The sequence below is a fragment of the Balaenoptera physalus genome (assembly GCF_965194825.1).
Source record: "Balaenoptera physalus genome assembly, chromosome: 14".
NCBI classification, from domain to species: domain Eukaryota; kingdom Metazoa; phylum Chordata; class Mammalia; order Artiodactyla; family Balaenopteridae; genus Balaenoptera; species Balaenoptera physalus.
In genome coordinates this window covers 53,966,583-53,984,142 of record NC_138893.1, presented here as the reverse complement: position 1 = coordinate 53,984,142, position 17,560 = coordinate 53,966,583, and the positions used below count along the sequence as shown (strand labels likewise).

Below are 17,560 nucleotides of genomic sequence, written 5' to 3'. Positions count from 1 at the left end.
AGTTTCACGTACACAGAAATCCAATACTTCCTGACTTAATAGTTTGTTCATGTTCATTTGACGTACTTTTAAGCCAATGAAATATTGTTGACTTCTGAGAACTGTGGGGAAATCATTGGTTTTAAGATTTGAGGGGCTGAAGGTGCCTTTCTATTCATACATCTCAAACCCCTCCTACCCAAGAGGCCCACCTAGTCCATCTCTTTGTGGATGGACACGCCACTCCACAAGCGCCTGGTTCAGAGAACCAGGACCACTGCCTTTGAAAAGACAAAAATCTATACTCCAATGGGATCCTTGATGTCAAGTATTTAACGACTTTGTTTTACCTACTACAGTAATTAAAATTAAGTCTTCAAATTTAAATTTAAATATCTAAAAGCAGGAATGCACCATCCTTAATCTTAAACCCCAAAAGCAGGAAAGAGGTCAGAATCCTAGGGTACTGGGCCTATTGGTAAAGAGGGATCTATGCTGTTTTTTCTTTTGGTTTTGCATTCCGCTGCCGCTCCTCCCGCCCCCGCACTTTCGCCTTTCCTTTTTCACTCCATCTTTTTCCTCTCTTTTCTCTTTCTCTCCCAAATAACAGTCAAGTAATTAAGATCAGCACCATGTTTAAATGGAACAGGTAGTGCCCTGCACAGGGTGATTTAATTATCCCAGGTTTTCACCTGAAAATCCCCTTCGCCATCGAAAATATTTCTCTTCGAGTTCTTTCCTGAAATATTAAGCCATTTTCCAACACTCTGCCTTAATTATTGTTAATTAAGCCTTCTTTCGAAATATCATTCTCACTTTAGCACAATTTTTTAAAACCCCTTTCCACACAACACAGGAGGGGTTCTGAATATACCAATTTTAGAATTTTGCCTGTGACCAGCCTTGCTAATAGAAATCTCCTGGTTTTTAAATATTAACTTAAAACGTTTGATTTCCATTTTTTACTGGGTTTACGAATGCCGGCTGCCTTTCAATGACTTAAAATGTATCCTCACCTTTGAAAACTCTAGGGCTCAGTGCCTCCACGGGCATCCAGGCATTTATTCTTAATTCTGCTTCTTTAATAGGCTCCTGGGAGGAGCGGTTTCGATCTATAAGTTCAGGGAAGCAGTTACCACAGAACTTGCAACAGTTGGTGTCAGGCGACAGGCAGGTTGGAAGTGATAAATGGGGCTGGTTTAAGAAACAAAAAGCCCCGGGAAGGGAAAGGAAGGGACAGCCGTGGCCTTGGGGGCTGTCAGTACGGGGCCGGCGGCGCCCAGCTCCGGCCGCGGGAAGGCGCCTGCCTGGGAGGCCAGAGGCGGCGGCGGCCGCGGAGACCGCAAGCCGGGAGATCGCGCAGCGTTGGGTGCGGGGCGGGCGCGCGCCCAAGCCGCCCCCGGGCCACGCCGGGGCCACCGTGAGGTGAGGCCAGCCCTGCCCCCGCGCCGCCCCCGGCGGGAGGCGCGACGCCCAGGCCGCGGGTGCGTGCGCGGCCCCGGGCGACGCGGCTGGGCGTGCGCGGGGCCGCGGCGGAGGCAGGGCCGGGCGGGCGGCAGAAGATGGCGAGGGTGTGTAGGCGGCAGCAATGCTCCGTTGAGAGACGCGGCTTTCGGCAAGAACTGGACTCTTGGCGCCACAAGCTCATTCACTGTGTAGGTGAGACCCTCCCCCGGCTGCCTCCGGCTCTCGGGCCACCCAGCCGCCGGCCGCCCGGAACGAGGGAGGGAGCCGGGAGAGAGCAGTTGCTGCTCTGGCCCGCCCGCCCTCTTAGGCTTGGGCGTCCCCCTCCCCCACCCCCCGGAGTGCGGGCGCGCGAGACCTCCGGGCGGGCTCTCCGTGCTCGGGCCCCTCCCCTCCGCGCGCCCTTGCCGGGGCGGGCTCTCGGGCGGGAGCGCGTGCCCCTTCTCTCCTCCCTCCTTCCCTCCCTCCCTCCAGGCCCGGCGGCCCGGCGCCGCAGCTGGCTTATTGTGGAGGCTCGCCGCGCGCCGCTGCCACTGGACCGGTGGTGGCGGCGCCGCCGCCGGTGCCGCAGAGCCCAACGCGAGAGCTGGGGGGCGTGCTTGGCCGCGGCTCGACCCCCTGCTCAGCTCTGGCCGGCGCCTTCCGCATCGCACGCCGCCCCTCCCCCACGTGCCGCGGCGGCGCGCGCCCGTGTCCCCGCGTGCACGGGCGGCGGGCGGGCGCTCGGGCGTGTGCGAGGCGTGAGGTGGAGATGGGGGCGGAGGGAGCCGGAGCTGTCACAGGCCCCGGGTCCGCCTGACGGAGCCAAGTGGGGTGTCATGGCCGCGGGGGGCAGCGGCTGCACTTCCTCTGCGGGCGGCGGCAGCGGCCGGGGAGTTAATCCTCGACGCTCGGGTCGGTGTGTGTGTATTTGTGTTCGGTGTGTGCGCGGCGGGAGGAAGGGGGGTGGGACCGGGTCCGACCGGGAAGCCGGAGCAGGGGTCGCTCTTGTCCTCTCCTGGGGGATTTTCTGGAGCCGCCGCCTCGCCGAGAGCCTCGTCCGCCGCCCGCACCTCAGGCCGCCTCGGGTGGCTTTTTCCGTGCGGGCAGGAGGGAGTGTGGACGGGGTCGCCCCGGGAGGGGCCGGGCGGCCGAGCTGCGCCTCTCACACTGTGTGTTTTGTCTGTTTTTCTCTCCCAAGGTCCCGTTTCCCTCTGTGCGGCGGCCGGCGGGACCATAAGGGCTTAACTCATATATTTAACCCCCCTCCAAAAAGTAAGTGGCCCGTGTGGTGTCTCCGCTGCGCCCGCCGCCCCCTAGCCCCAGTCCGTCCTGTGTCTGACTCTCCTGTGCTCCAGCATTGTTATTTCCCCATCTTTGCTTCGGTGCTGCTGATGTGTGGGGAAATGTCTCTTGTCGTCCTCCGTCCCCCACGCCCAGTCCTCGGGGAGGCCCAGAATTCCAAACCGCCCCCCCACCATGGGGAATGATCTTGGTCTTCCCAACAGAATCTAGGAGATTCTTTCCGTTCGCTTGGGCCCCTCATCCCCTCCTTCCCGACAGGGTTTCGTTGGAAGGAATTATGCAAATCCTGCTTTCTGGTGTCCATTCAGTGGCAATTTCATGCGGTGAGAAGTTCTCTTTGTTGTGCGAGGGGGAGAACAGACACTGATTTAATAGACATATCTGTTGGGGGGAAGGGTAGAGGGGGTGTGGAGAAGCTCAGTTTGGAAGAATTACAGCACTTGGTTAGCTCAGTGTCTTTGTGTTTGAGCTTTCTGGCTTGACAGGAGGGTATGCCCTTTACAATGTCCCACAAGGGATGTTTTCTATAATAGATTAAAAAACAAAACTGAAACTTTAAACAAGTGAAAAATAAGGTAACCTTTAGTTAGAGAATATAAACCTTTCCATTTCTGCGGTGTTTCATTATTAAAATGTATGTGAATTTTGTTAAGGGTTTAGACTGTACTATCAAAATTAATATAGGCAACAATGCTTTACAGTATCTGATATCACTTTGGTTGTCCACAGGTTAAAAGTATATTTTAAAACATATACTTGTATAAATAATAAAGGTATGAATCTGCTTTTTGGTATAATATGTCTTGTGGATATATTTGAAAATTTCCCTCCTGCCAATCCAAGCCCAGCTCTGCTGTCCAGGAATCAGCCTTTTGGTTATTAGTTATCATTTACTCTGCTCTGTCTCTGCTTGTTTTATTCTTTGAAACCTATCTTAGGTTTGCTAAAATGTTACATCAGCTTTAGCACTTTTTGAATTATGTGTTATTTGTAACTATCATATAAGAGACCTTATAAGGCATGTAGAGGTTTTGAGAATCATGAAATTAATGAGTTTTCAGAATTGTGAGTTAATACAAAATCCTGAAATTATTTCGAAGAATTTTTAGTTCTTGTATTTGTTTCACTTTTTTAATGATTGATCTTTTTTTTCAGTAGGGCTTTTTAGTTTTTAAAAGATTTTGAAATTGAAAACTATAACCCTATAGATTTCTTAAGTTACTGTTGCTTTAGTTTAGTTGGTTGTTTATCTTATTCTGATTCTTTTTGCTTTGAATCCTTGCCTTTTGCCTCAGGCCCCCTTTTTATCAGTCATTGCTTAGTGTTAGTGCTGAGTTACTGCTGCTTGACAAGACGTTTTTGTTTTTTGATTTTGGGGTATTTTTTTAACTAATAAAATCCTTCTGTTAAGTATCTGAATTGAATATCAAGTTTTAGATTCTTTTTTTGAGGGAGAATTTTAATCTAGTAATCAGTTTTTTTTAAAAGCATTCTGTTAACTCCAAATTTCCACTTTCGAGGTAGTAAAGTTCAGGAGATTATTTAGAGTCCAGAGTGCAGATCAGTATTTTAGTCTGAGCAGTAATATATAGTTGATAGTCTCCCAACTAAAATCAGTTGCGTCTCATATTTTCTCTTTTATTGTATGTAATTTTGTTCTTTAGGAAAAGAGTTCTAAGTAAGTCAAATGTAGTGTTAACTTTCTATATGTAAGAGCGGTGGCAATGATTTTTATTTATATATAATCCAAAAGGCAACTCTGTTTGTCACTAGCAAATGTAGTAATTCCTCTTTTATTTTAATGGATTGGTTCTGAACAGTTAACCTTCTATTTGATTCTCTTCACTGATTATCTTAATACTTTAGGGTCATTTGGTTCCTAAGTAATACTTAATTTATAGCAGTCTTTGGATTGAAAGTGAATTCTCACTCATTTCCAAAATCTAATACTCCCTTCTACTTTTTTTTTTTGGAGGGAGGTGAGGGTCAGGACTGTAGAGGTGGAAGTGAAGGTGTTTGTGTTTCCATTATTAGGTTTTAGTCGAATTGGAGTTAGCAGGTTCAGACAGTGATTATGATCAAGATGGGTATTTGGTAACCAGGTGATTATTGAGTCCTCTGGGACTAGAATGATATTCCATTCTGGGAAGATGGAGGTTCTCTCTGTTGCCTAATATGATGTAACCTATTGCTTGGCTGCTCGTCATCTTTGCTATATTCTCGAAAAGCTCTTCCCAACATAGGGGAAGTTGTGATTATTTCAGCTTAGCTCTAACTTGGTGGAAAAAAGATAGCAGGATGAGTCTCTGACTTAACAGAGAGTTATTTCAAATTGCCCTAATTCCCTCAGATATGCTTATAGCTGGAGCAGTTCTAGAAAGCATCTGAATAATGCCATTTTTTTTAGCCTTATGGGGTTACACAGGATGGCCTGGAATTCCTTCCAGGGTGAGAATTAGGTATTCAATGTCTGTGGGGACTTGCCACTTCTGAGTACTTGCCTAATCACTTAGCTACTTGTACTAGTGCTGTTTTTAGGATCGAAAGGCGGTTAGGTAAGTACATAATTACTTTATTTAAATATTTATTAAGCATCTGTCTTGTATCAGTCACTGTGGGCAAACAAAGATATTGGGGAAGCTGCCTTAACATTCAAGAACTTTTATTAGTCCTTAGAAAAAATATAGTGTATTCAGTACAAGGCAAAATGTGCCATACGATAGTGAAAGCAAGTGCTGGGGGTGTTTGGAAGTGAAAGAAATCAGATGATGAAGAAAGGCTTCATGAAGAAGGTGGTGGATTTTTGCTTCATTTTGATGAAAATGGAGAAGGCATTCCTGTCATGTGAAACAAATAAGCAAAAGTACAAAAGGACAAGAGTGAGTTGTCTGTTTAAACTGCAGTCCAAGATTGGTGTAGGGAATGTATAGGTGATAAGTTTGCAGAGATAGATTGTTGGATTTTCTAATGCAGGTTAAGAAGTGGAGTCTCTTTGTTAGGCACCTTGGGGTTTGCAACACACCTCTCTCCTTAGCTCAGAAGAAGAATGTTTCCTTTATTTAAGGATTCCATTGTAAAATTCTACAATAATGATGTTGGTTGTTTTTTTAAATCACCTTGGCAGAGACAATATTGTTATCCACAGCAGTGTCTCTTCTAAGTAAGCTCATTTGGAGGCTGTACCTTATTCCATTGCACAAAACTCGTTTTTGAAGTTGCCTAAAATCAGTGGCATATTCATTCTTTGAGTCCCCTTAGTTTTGGGAAATTTTCATCCTTTAGAGGTTGGATTTGGTATTTGGAAACAGAAAATAATATTTTCTGCCACAAATAAAGGTACATATAAAATAATGAGATTGGTTTTTTTTCCTGCCTTGCAAACTGGCTCTGAAAGCTCAGCAGAGGGGCTTGATTTGTTTTGATGTGCCTCTGAACTTCTCTCTTGATTCCTATTTCCTTTATGTCCACCCGTCTGCTGAATGGAATCTGGATATTGGGTAGATGGGAGTAAACAAAGCTGTTATTTTTTGTAGTTTCAAGTTAAAGACTTGCCATTACTACCCTCCAAATTATCTTTACTCTATTTGCAAATATTTTAAAAAATCTTTTTACTGTTTGTTATACTTGCACGTTGTTTTTGGGATAATCCCAGTGTGAAATATTTGCTAACTTTATTGACTGTCTCTTGTATGTGGGAAGTATCCCAAGTCCAGTGGTCCATACCCTGAATTTTTTTCTTTTTTTAATTGAGATATCATGTATATACCATAAAATTCACCCTTTTAATTCATACAATTCAGTGGTTTTTAGTTTATTCACAAGATTGTGCAAATATCACTAATTCTCGAACACTTTCATACCCAAAAAAGAAACCCTATACTCATTAGAAATCATTTCGCATTTCTCCTATGACCCAGTCCTTGGTAACCCCTAATCTACCTCTGTTTCTGTGGATTTGCCTATTCTGGACAATTCATATAAATGTAATATTATAATATGTGGCCTTTTGTGTCTGGCTTCTTATCATGTTTTCAGAATTCATCCATGTACTGGCATATATCAGCACTTTATTGCTTTTTATGGCTAACTAATATTGCATTGTATGGACATACTATATTTTGTACATCCATTCATCAGTTGTCAGACATTTGAGTTGTTTCCACTTTTAGCCTGTTATGAAGAAGCTGCTGTGAACTTAAGCAGCATTATTCGTGTAGACGTTTGTCTTTTCTTCTTTTGGGTACGTACTTCAGAGTGAACTTGCTGGGTCATATAGTAACTTTTAATGTTGAGGAACTGTTAAACTGTTTTCTAAAGCGGCTGCAGTATTTTACATTCCCCCCAGCGGTGTAGGAGGATTTCAGTTTCTCCACACCCTTGCCAACACTTGTTACTGTCTGTCTTTTTGGTTATAGCCATTCTAGTGGGTAGGTATGAACTAGTATGGCATTGTTGTTTTGATTTGCATTTCCCTAATGACCATTGATGTTGAGCATCTTTTCATTTGCTTGTTGGCCATTTGTATATTTTCTTTGGAGAAACGTCTCTTCAGATCCCTAGCCAATTTTTTAACTAATTGTCTTTTTATTGTTGTCTTTTTATTGTTGAGTTGTAGCATATATTCTGGATGCTAGACCCACATCAGTATATGATTTGCAAAAGTTTTTTTCTTATCATACCCTCAGTTTGAGAGTAGTTAGATCAGAAGATAATCTGCAGCATTATTCCTGTGCAGGGAATAATGGATGTTGTAATGGAGTGATCAGAATGAACCAGAATTACTCAGGAAAGGCTTCCTTAAACATCCTTTTCCATGAATTATTAAAATTGTTATTTGATGGAGTTTTGTAATAACACAGATATACTTTGCTATCCAAATCTTCTAAGTTTTTGCCTTTTTTTAGTGAGGGTTCATATTTCAAGTTCAAATAATGTGGTAAACCATGTTATTTGAATCTGTTCTATACCTGAGTTTTGGATAGTATATAATCAAGGTTTAGGTGGAGAAGGATATCTTTTCTCTATATAGACATTTTGTCTGAATCTATTCTGTGTCTGGTGTTCATGGTGTTACCATCTTACATCTGCACAGCACATTTTATATTTTTTCAGAAAACTTTCACATTATTTTATTGTCTTTATTTAGAAATGTAGAAAATTAAAGATGGGTATTAAAAAACTATTGGTCAGTTGGGAAACATTGAGTAATAACTCTTGTTAAAGTAATAAGGGGATTTCCTTTAGCATAAATGTTTCCCTTTTATCCACAGAAATAATTTTATGATATTTTAATGTTTGAAATAGTTACCTAATTTCTCAGGTAAAAGTAGAATACAGAGCTGAACTTCTCCAGAAACACACTTTTTAATTTAATTTGCTTCAATTGCTGTATAAAATTACATAGTAATTTTCTATCTCTATTAATGATGGTACACATCAAGACTAACTTTTTGGGTTAGAAGCTGTGAATACCAGTATTATTTCCCATGAGAATTATTATTATTGGAAAAACTGTTGTATGATGAACGTTTTCATTTTTGTTGTTTACTAGATAGTCTGTGACTGTTATTTGGTCTCATGATTAGCTTATTTTTCATAAGCTCTGAGTCATTTTATTATCATCATTATTAACAAATGATTATTGTATGTTTTTTTCTTATTAGTTGATTTTTTAGAGATTTCCAGAGGGTAAAGGCATGTTCTCCCTCTCCTAAGCTGCCAATATAAAGGGGAAGAAAAACTAATTTAAAAAGATCTACAGGTTGTGTGTTGCTTGGTAAAAGAAAATCCCACATCTGAAAATGTGAATTGTACTACAAAAAATGTATCTTGTGTTACAACAGAATTCATCTCTGATTTAATATAAGAAACATGCTCCACTAGTACATGTAGAATTATTATTGGTTTATACAAATTTCAAAAATAAGTTTACCATGTGTACAGAGGAAGAAATTGTTGAATTTGTTAAATTGAGGCATGCTTATGTTCAGTTTGATGCTCTGGGTTTTTTTGTTTTTTTTTAAAATTTTTATTTATTTATTTATTTATTTATGGCTGTGTTGGGTCTTCGTTTCTGTGCGAGGACTTTCTCTAGTTGTGGCAAGTGGGGGCCACTCTTCATCGCGGTGCGCGGGCCTCTCATTATCGCGACCTCTCTTGTTGCGGAGCACAGGCTCCAGACTGCGCGTCAGTAATTGTGGCTCACGGGCCCAGCCGCTCCGCGGCATGTGGGATCTTCCCAGACCAGGGCTCGAACCCATGTCCCCTGCATTGGCAGGCAGATTCTCAACCACTGCGCCACCAGGGAAGCCCTGATGCTCTCTTGTTTTTCATGAATTTTTTATTGTCCCCAATGCATGGGTATTTTTCTTTTTAATTAATTAATTAATTAATTTTTGGCTGCATTGGGTCTTCATTGTGGTGCACGGACTTCTCATTGCGGTGGCTTGTTGCAGAGCACGGCCTCTAGACGCATGGGCTTCAGTAGTTGTGGCACACGGGCTCAGTAGTTGTGGCTTGCGGGCTTTAGAGCACAGGCTTAGTAGTTGTGGCGCATGGGCTTACTTACTCTGCGGCATGTGGGATCTTCCCGGACCAGGGATCAAACCCACGTCCCCTGCGTTGGCAGGCGGATTCTTAACCACTGCACCACCAGGGAAGTCCCAATGCATTGGTATTTATGGGCTTTTACCTGAATGCTCCCCTTCCTCTCAGTCAATGTAGGCATATTTTCTAAGTCATTTGTAGGTATTTTTCTCTATACCTACCCACAGGATATTCTCCTGTTCTGTTTTACCTGTCTTTTCATCTTTTAGGTACATGATTTATCAAAAGTAGAAGGGATGCTAGAACTTGTCTTCTTGTCCAACCATATTAAAGGGAAAAAGAATTTTTTAAAAAAATCTTTCAATTTTGAAAACTTCAAACATACACAAAAGTAGAAAGAATAGTATAGTGAACACCCAGCTCCATCAACTAATGGCTGTTATTCATTCCCACAAGATTACTTTGAAGCAAATCCCAGACATCATATTTAGTATTGAATCTTTTTGCAACCTGCCTGTATAATATCATCTCCTTCTTCCCACCTCCCATCCCCATCAAGTGGTACATAACTTTAAAGAAGTGAGATTTTATCTAAATATGGAAAAGACTGGTTGTGTTTTGTCTTATTAATGTTCCTTAAGAGCTGTCATATGTTGAGTATTTACTATGTGCCAGACAAGAGCCCTTTGATGTTAATATCTGTTTTACAGGTGGAAAAACAGAATTTGGAAGATTAAGGATTTCATTTATGGTCACTCAGCTAAAGAGTGGTAGACCTGGGATGGGAATTCAAAAGCCTGTGCTATAAAACATTAAAGCATACGCCCTTTTTTTAGACTTTCTTATTTGGTTCCACCAAGTTGCCTTTTCTTTCTTTGTTCCCTACTACTGATGGCATACTCAATTTATATTACAGTAAAGAATTCTACTCATAATATTATCATAAATGGTAGCATAATTCTTTCAATACCCTGGCCTAAAATGTCTTTCCCTCTTCTCTTCAGTGTTATGGTCTAGTTTGTCTATCCTTTTTCTTCTCAAATTTTTAGTTTTGTCAGAGCTAAGTAGGTTTGAGCTGAATGCTTCCACTGGCTTAGTTTTCCTTCATACGTTGCTAGACTGGCCTTTCTTCACCATTGGCTGAGATCTGAGCATAGGTTTTGAAGAGGAAAGATAGCAAAGGATATCCAGGTGATCCTGGGCCTTAAGCTTGGTGAACCTTCCGCGTGGACCAGCTTAGTTGACAGAGCACTTTGAAATTTGTAACAAAAGCATTATAGTAACAGTGTGTAGGTACCTGGCCTTTCCTTCTATTCATATCCTTCCCAGAAACCTCAGGTGTGGACAGAGGGGGAACAGGGTAAAGCAGATTGAGGTCAAGATTCAGGATTCCTGGATTTTAGTCAAATGCATTTTGAGTTCTAACCTCCTATGACTTAGATTTGGCACTTGGTTATAAATGTTTCAAAACGTGATGGAAAGCAAAGTTGCTGAGTAGTGTACAATTGCTGAGAAGGGGAGGGAGCAATTTGGCAGATTTTTTTAAAATTTATTTATTTGTTTTTATTTTTGGCTGTGTTGGGTCTTCGTTGCTGCACGTGGGCTTTCTCTAGTTGTGGCAAGCGGGGGCTACTCTTTGTTGCGGTGCGCGGGCTTCTCATTGCAGTGGCTTCTCTTGTTGCGGAGCACGGGCTCTAGGCGCGCAGGCTTCAGTAGTTGTGGCACGTGGGCTCAGTAGTTGTGGCTCGCGGGCTCTAGAGCGCAGGCTCAGTAGTTGTGGCGCATGGGCTTAGTTGCTCTGCGGCATGTGGGATCTTCCCGGACCAGGGCTCAAACCCGTGTCCCCTGCATTGGCAGGCGGATTCTTAACCACTGCGCCATCAGGGAAGCCCCAGATTTTTTAAATGATACGCTAGTTTGGTAATTCAAGCATCACCGGTCTCAGACTAATGCTACATTAGTAGATACAGGAAGATGTGACAAAGGTAAGTGGGAGAAATTCCCATCAAAATAAAATGGGAAGCTCTTTGCCTTCACTAAGAATAAAATGTGAGAGGAACATAAATATCTGTGAATATGTGCCTGTGTTGAAATGTGGCTTTTTCATTGCATGGTTAATGATATAAATACTTACTAATCTTGTCATATGTGTTAGGTTATGTGAATTTTCATTCAGCTAGTAAGGAAACTGATGAAGTTTATCTTGTATAAACGGGCATTGATTTAATTTATTTGAGCACAATAAAATGAAACTTTAATTATGGGTGGGCTAAGAAGTCCATAAATCTTTGGGAATAGTTATTGAAAAAAACCTTTAAGCTGGTCATTTTTCTGAGTGTTTAATGTAATTAATACATCTTTAAAAAATGATTTAGTTAATATACCCCTACGTAAAACGATCAGTGTGTTAATATTTTACTTACTGTTTATTTATTGGAAACCTAACAATTATGCTTAGCAGTATTTTTATAATACTTAATATGTTAGATACCCTACCTAGAGCTGGTTTTTGTTCTGGAAAGAGAATATATCAGGATAAAAATAATGAAATAATATGGATTAATTTCTAACAATGTTTTGAGAGGTACTGAAGTTTTGCTGTATGACTTTTTCAAAAGAAAAGCAGGTATGATTAAAGTGATAAGGCTGTGTGCCATGTGAGACTTGCACAACCAATGTTTAGTTGTATATACATATATTTTCTATGCATAGCTTTTTACTGTGGAGTATTTACTAAAATAGATTTTGGCATGTTAAAATAAACAGTCATATACAGAGAGTCAAATCCATATAGTCTCTTGATAACCATTTCAAGACCCATGGCTTATGGCTACAATCTTATCTAAAAGATAACATTCCCTTTGACCCTTTTCTCCTTAGGCAAAGAACTTCCGTTTAATTTTCATGTAACATATCCAAATCAAAGATTGTTTTATTTTATTGGTGATAGGCAAGGGTAAATTCATAAATGGGGTAAAGATAAAGAAGAGAAACTAGAATTTTCCACATTAAGTGAGAAGACTTTAGGTAGGAATTATAAGAAGCTGTAAACCTATGTGGGACTTAATTTTTATAAAAAATAAGTAGGCCACATAAGTGATAGTCCAACCTGAATGAGTTGTTTTGGTCAAGACTATTAAACTATTAAGAAGATTGAATTATCCACAGATTTTGATCTGTTAAAACCAAGGGAATGTAAATTAGTGGAGAAGAGTATTCTGATACAATTACATTGATTAAAAATTAGCTGACAAAAAAAAAAAATTAGCTGACATTGTGGTAAAGACAAGGAACCAGAGATGTTGATAACCGAGACAATTTTTGCCTTTTTTTCCCTTTTCCTGAGAACTTAAACTTTATTTTGGAAAAAGTGGAAGGTTTGTTACTGTTAAGTGATTAATAAATATTTATGTATTTATGATACTACTCGATAGGAATTATTTGTTAAAACTATACGAAGATGTCTAGGTAAAATATTTTTAGAAATTACTCTACCTAAGTCAGCCAATCCACATTTTGTCAGATATTCTTTAGCAGGTAATCCAGAGGAGATCAACTGATTTGAGGAATATGAGTGTATATCCAGTTATAAGCAGAAAAGAAGGTAAAGAATAAAGGCTATATTAAGAAACAGGAAGGATCTGTTGTCAAGTCATGCTGCTGCTAATGTCTGGTTTCTGTGACTCAAGAACAGAAGTGTACATAATGATGGTAATGACGTTGTTACATATAACTGGATTGTGAAATAAGCAGCACACTTTATTTTTTTTAAATTGTTTTTAAAAGAAATTTCTTTTTGGCTGTGCTGGGTATTCATTGCTGCGAGCGGGCTTTCTCAAGTTGCAGCGAGTGGAGGCTACTCTTTGTTGCGGTGTGCAGGCTTCTCATTGCTGTGGCTTCTCATTGCAGAGCACGGGCTCTAGGCATGCGGGCTCAGCAGTTGCGGCACACGGACCCTAGAGCGCGTGGGCTTTAGTAGTTGTGGCGTGCAGGCTCAGTAGTTGTGGCACACGGACTTAGTTGCTCCGCGACATGTGGGATTTTCCCAGACAAGAGTTTGAACCTGTGTCCCCTGCATTGGCAGGCGGATTCTTAACCACTGCGCCACCAGGGAAGTCCAGCAGCACACTTTAAAACTTGATGCTGAAAGGATACTTACTTTCAGATGGCAGAATTTGCAGGAACTTGAGATGTTTGGTACAGTAAGGATTTGGTACAGTCTAGGATTCTGCCAAGAATCAGGAATGAGTAACTTGCTTTTGCGCGAGGTAGCTTCTCATTCATATGTCTTATCTATTCTATATATCTCCATTTTTCTATATACACTTTTCTTTTTCTCTCTTTTTGTGCGTGTAACATAAATTGATATACGTTTGGAATACATCATATGAGAAGTAAACTGAATTAATTTAAAAAACAAATACGTATGTATTTTAGTCTGGGGAAACAGACATCTTCAGAAGCCCATGCAGATAAGAATGACTTTAGAAGTAGAAAAACAGTGGTCATAGTTAAGAGAATGAAATTCACTAGACAGAGATAAGGGATGAAATATATTCAGTAAACTTTTGTTAGTGAATATTTTTAGCTCTATTTGCATCACTGTTAATTAAGTTCATAAAACAGTTTTATTTTGATATAATGCAAATAGTTTTGTCTCTCCTGTGGCTTTCTCTATTTATGAATTTTAAAAAACTTAATGGGTACAATCTTTCTTGAAGTTAAACATTAGTTCTTCCATTTTTTTTGAAGAAATTAGTTTTATTTTTTAAATTTATTTTTTAATACTGAATGAAAGATTTTTTTTTTAGTTTTTATTGGAGTATAGTTATTTTACAATGTTGTGTTAGTTTTTCCTGTACAGCAAAGTGAATCAGCTATATGAATACATATATCCTCTCTTTTTCGGATTTCCTTCCCATTAGGTCACCACAGAGCATTGAGTAGAATTCCCTGTGCTATACAGTAGGTTCTCATTAGTTATCTAATTTATACACAGTATCAATAGTGTATGTATGTCAATCCCAATGATTGTTTAAATCTTTATGATTCTTTAAATTCTTTAGTGCTTCACAATTTTCAAGTTTCACACATGTGATTTCATAAAATCCCATAATAACCCTTTTTTAAATTCCCTACCCCTATATTGCACCTTTGTTCTCCCCACTGGTAACCACTAGTTTGTTCTCAAACTGTGAGTCTGCTTCTTTTTTGTTTTATTCACTAGTTGGTTGTATTTTTTAGATTTCACATGTAAGTGATATCATTTGGTATTTGTCTTTCTCGGACTTATTTCACTTAGCATAATGCCTTCCAAGTGCATCCATGTTACAGAATGGCAGAATTTCATTCTTTTTTATGGCTGAGTAGTGTTTGTTGTAGATATGTAACACATCTTTTTTATCCATTCATCTGTTGATGGACTTTTTATTTTATGCCACGTTATATGAAGAATATTTGAACTTGCAGAGAAAACAATGTTAAAAAATAATTTTAGACATGAATTTAAGTGCATTTCAAATATTAATCATATTTAGCTAACCCTTTAAAGATTGTATCTCAGTAGGATGGAAGAGGTGATTAAATGTACTCTGCATTCAGAAGTTTAATTCCTCTCATTAGTTCTCCAACTGTTAACCACATTCAGAGGCTCATTTTGAAAATACTTGCATATAATAGTAATAGTAGAGGTCCATTTTGGAAACACTTGCACATTAAAACAATAATAAAAGGTGGCTTTAAGTCGGGCAGACCTGGGTACAAATTTATCTTCACACTTTACCAGCTATGGGATGTAGAGAGAACTAATTTCAGTTTATCCCTATAATAAATACTGTGTAGGACGGTCGTGAGAATTGAGAAAGAGGCAGAGAACTTTGTCTTTGCTTAATAAATAATAGATCACTTGAAAAAAAAAACTGTTGAAGCTGATCCATAGAATTTGCTCTTTGGATATACTCTTAAAATAACGCAATTTAATTTCTTTTAAACATATTTTGTAATATAGAACAATAATTGTTCTGTCTGGATTTTAAGTTGCACTGTGTTTGGTCTATCCAAAACTTTTACATATTTACAAGTTCCTGTAATGGTTTGGGTGATGACATTTATGTATGATTAACATTATGACATTTATTGGTATATCCTACAGGATAGAGTAGCAAAAAATACTCAATTTTTGTTCTTTGCCAGCTAAGAGAACCTACTACATGTTTTTTCTTAGGTTAAAAAGAAATAGTAGATTTTCTCTAGGTTAAAAAATGGTTGCATCTTGGGCAGTGGAATGGAATGGGAAAAACCTCAAGGCAGGAGCACTGGGTTCTGGCATAAGTATGACTACAACTATATGATTTTAAGCAAATACATCACTTAATCTCTCTGCATCTTGGTTTCCTTATTTGTAAAATGAGAACGTCTTGGAGAACCTGATTACAATATTTCAAGAAAAATTACTGTGTTGATTTTCACCATTGAATAGTTTGGGGATGGTTGACATGAAATCCATTAGGAAATAGAATATTCATATTGTGTATAACAGGGCAACAAAGCTAAACTAAATAATGTGCTCAAAGATGTTTGTCTTAAAAGACACATGCACCCCAGTGTTCATTGCGGCACTATTTACAACAGCCAGGTTATGGAAGCAACGTAAATGCCCATCGACAGACAAACAGATAAAGATGTGTGGTACATATATACAATGGAATATTACTCAGTCGTAAAAAGGAACGAAATGGGGTTATTTGTAGAGACGTAGATAGACCTAGAGACTGTCATATAGAGTGACGTTAAGTCAGAAAGAGAAAAACAAATATCGTATATTAGCACATATATGTGGAATCTAGAAAAATGGTACAGATGGACCTGTTTGCAAGGCAGAAATAGAGGCACAGATGTAGAGAACAAACGTATGGACACCAAGGGGGGAAAGGGGAGGAGGGATGAATTGGGAGATTGGGATTGACATACATACACTAATATGTATAAAATAGGTAACTAATGAGAATCTGTTGTGTAGCATAGGGAACTCCACTTCGCTGTACAGTAGAAACTAACACAACATTGTAAAACAACTGTACCCCAATTACAAAAAAAAATGTCTTCTAAAATGTTCATGAGAATAAAGACTCTTCATCTTTAAGTAGAAAGCAGGATGTGTAAGGAATGGGCAGCAGCTCCTCAAACTCATGCAAAATACATAACTAACTTTTCTCACTAAGAATATTAGCTAAACACTCACAAGGTGAGAGGAACTTATTAGTCTCATTTAGCTAATAATAGTTATATCTGCATTTCATATAGAAAGATGTAAATGCATTTTCTTTTGTTTATTCAATTTATTTTTTAAAAAAATTCACCCATTTCTCCCACCCCCACCCCACCCCCTATTCCTGGCAGTCACCAGTCTGTTCTCTGTATCTGTGAGGTTGGTTGGTTGGTAGGTTGGTTTGTCTGTTTGTTTGCTTGTTTGTTTGTTTCAGGTCTAACAGAGATCATGTGTTATTTGTCTTTCTCTGACTTATTTCGTTTAGCATAATGCAATCAAAGTCATCCATGTTTTCACAAATGGCAAGATTTTGCTCTTTTTTATGGCTAAACAATATCCCAGTGTGTGTGTATTTGTGTATACACACACACAATTTTTTTATCCATTCATACATCAGTGAACACTTAAGTTCTTTCCATATCTTGGGTATTGTAAATAATGCTGCAGTGAACGGGGGTGCATACATCTTTTTTTTTTTTTTTTTTTTTTTTTTTTGGCCACGCTGCATGGCTTGCAGGATCTTAGTTCCCTGACCAGGGATCAAACCTTGGTCCTTGGCAATGAAAGCATGGAGTCCTAACCACTGGACCTCCAGGGAATTCCCCACATACATCTTTTTGAATTAGCATTATTTTTTTTGGAAAATACCCAGAAGTAGAATTGCTGGATCATATGGTAATTCTCTTTTTAATTTTTTGAGGAAACTTCATACTGTTTTCCACAGTGGCTGCATCAATTTTCATTCTCACCAATGGTGCAGAAGGGTTCTTTTTTTCTTAACATCCTTGCCAACACTTGTTATTTCTTTTTTTAAAAATTTATTTTATTTATTTTTGGCTGTGTTGGGTCTTCATTGCTGCACACGGGCTTTCTCTAATTGCAGCAAGCAGGGGCTACTCTTCATTGTGGCGCACAGGCTTCTCATTGTGGTGGCTTTCTCTTGTTGCAGAGCATGGGCTCTAGGCACGCAGGCTTCAGTAGTTGCAGCACGCGGGCTCAGTAGTTGTGGCTCGTGGGCTG

General features: G+C 39.8%; 1 protein-coding gene across 19 annotated transcripts in view; it reads left to right on the top strand.

The window, feature by feature from the left end:
- The first annotated feature begins 1,502 nt into the window (after positions 1-1,502).
- The window catches only part of LCOR (ligand dependent nuclear receptor corepressor), a 135,774-nt gene continuing 119,716 nt past the window's right edge, over positions 1,503-17,560 (top strand). For 2 of the 19 annotated variants that reach the window (XM_082423618.1, XM_082423628.1), the window contains exons 1-2: positions 1,511-1,638; positions 2,624-2,697. Coding sequence is in view for 8 of the 19 variants with exons in the window: in XM_082423611.1 (XP_082279737.1) it covers positions 2,262-2,341; positions 2,624-2,697 (154 nt within the window). In the remaining 11 variants the exon portion in view is untranslated. The other 17 variants (XM_082423622.1, XM_082423620.1, XM_082423625.1 and 14 more) reach the window with 16 other exon arrangements.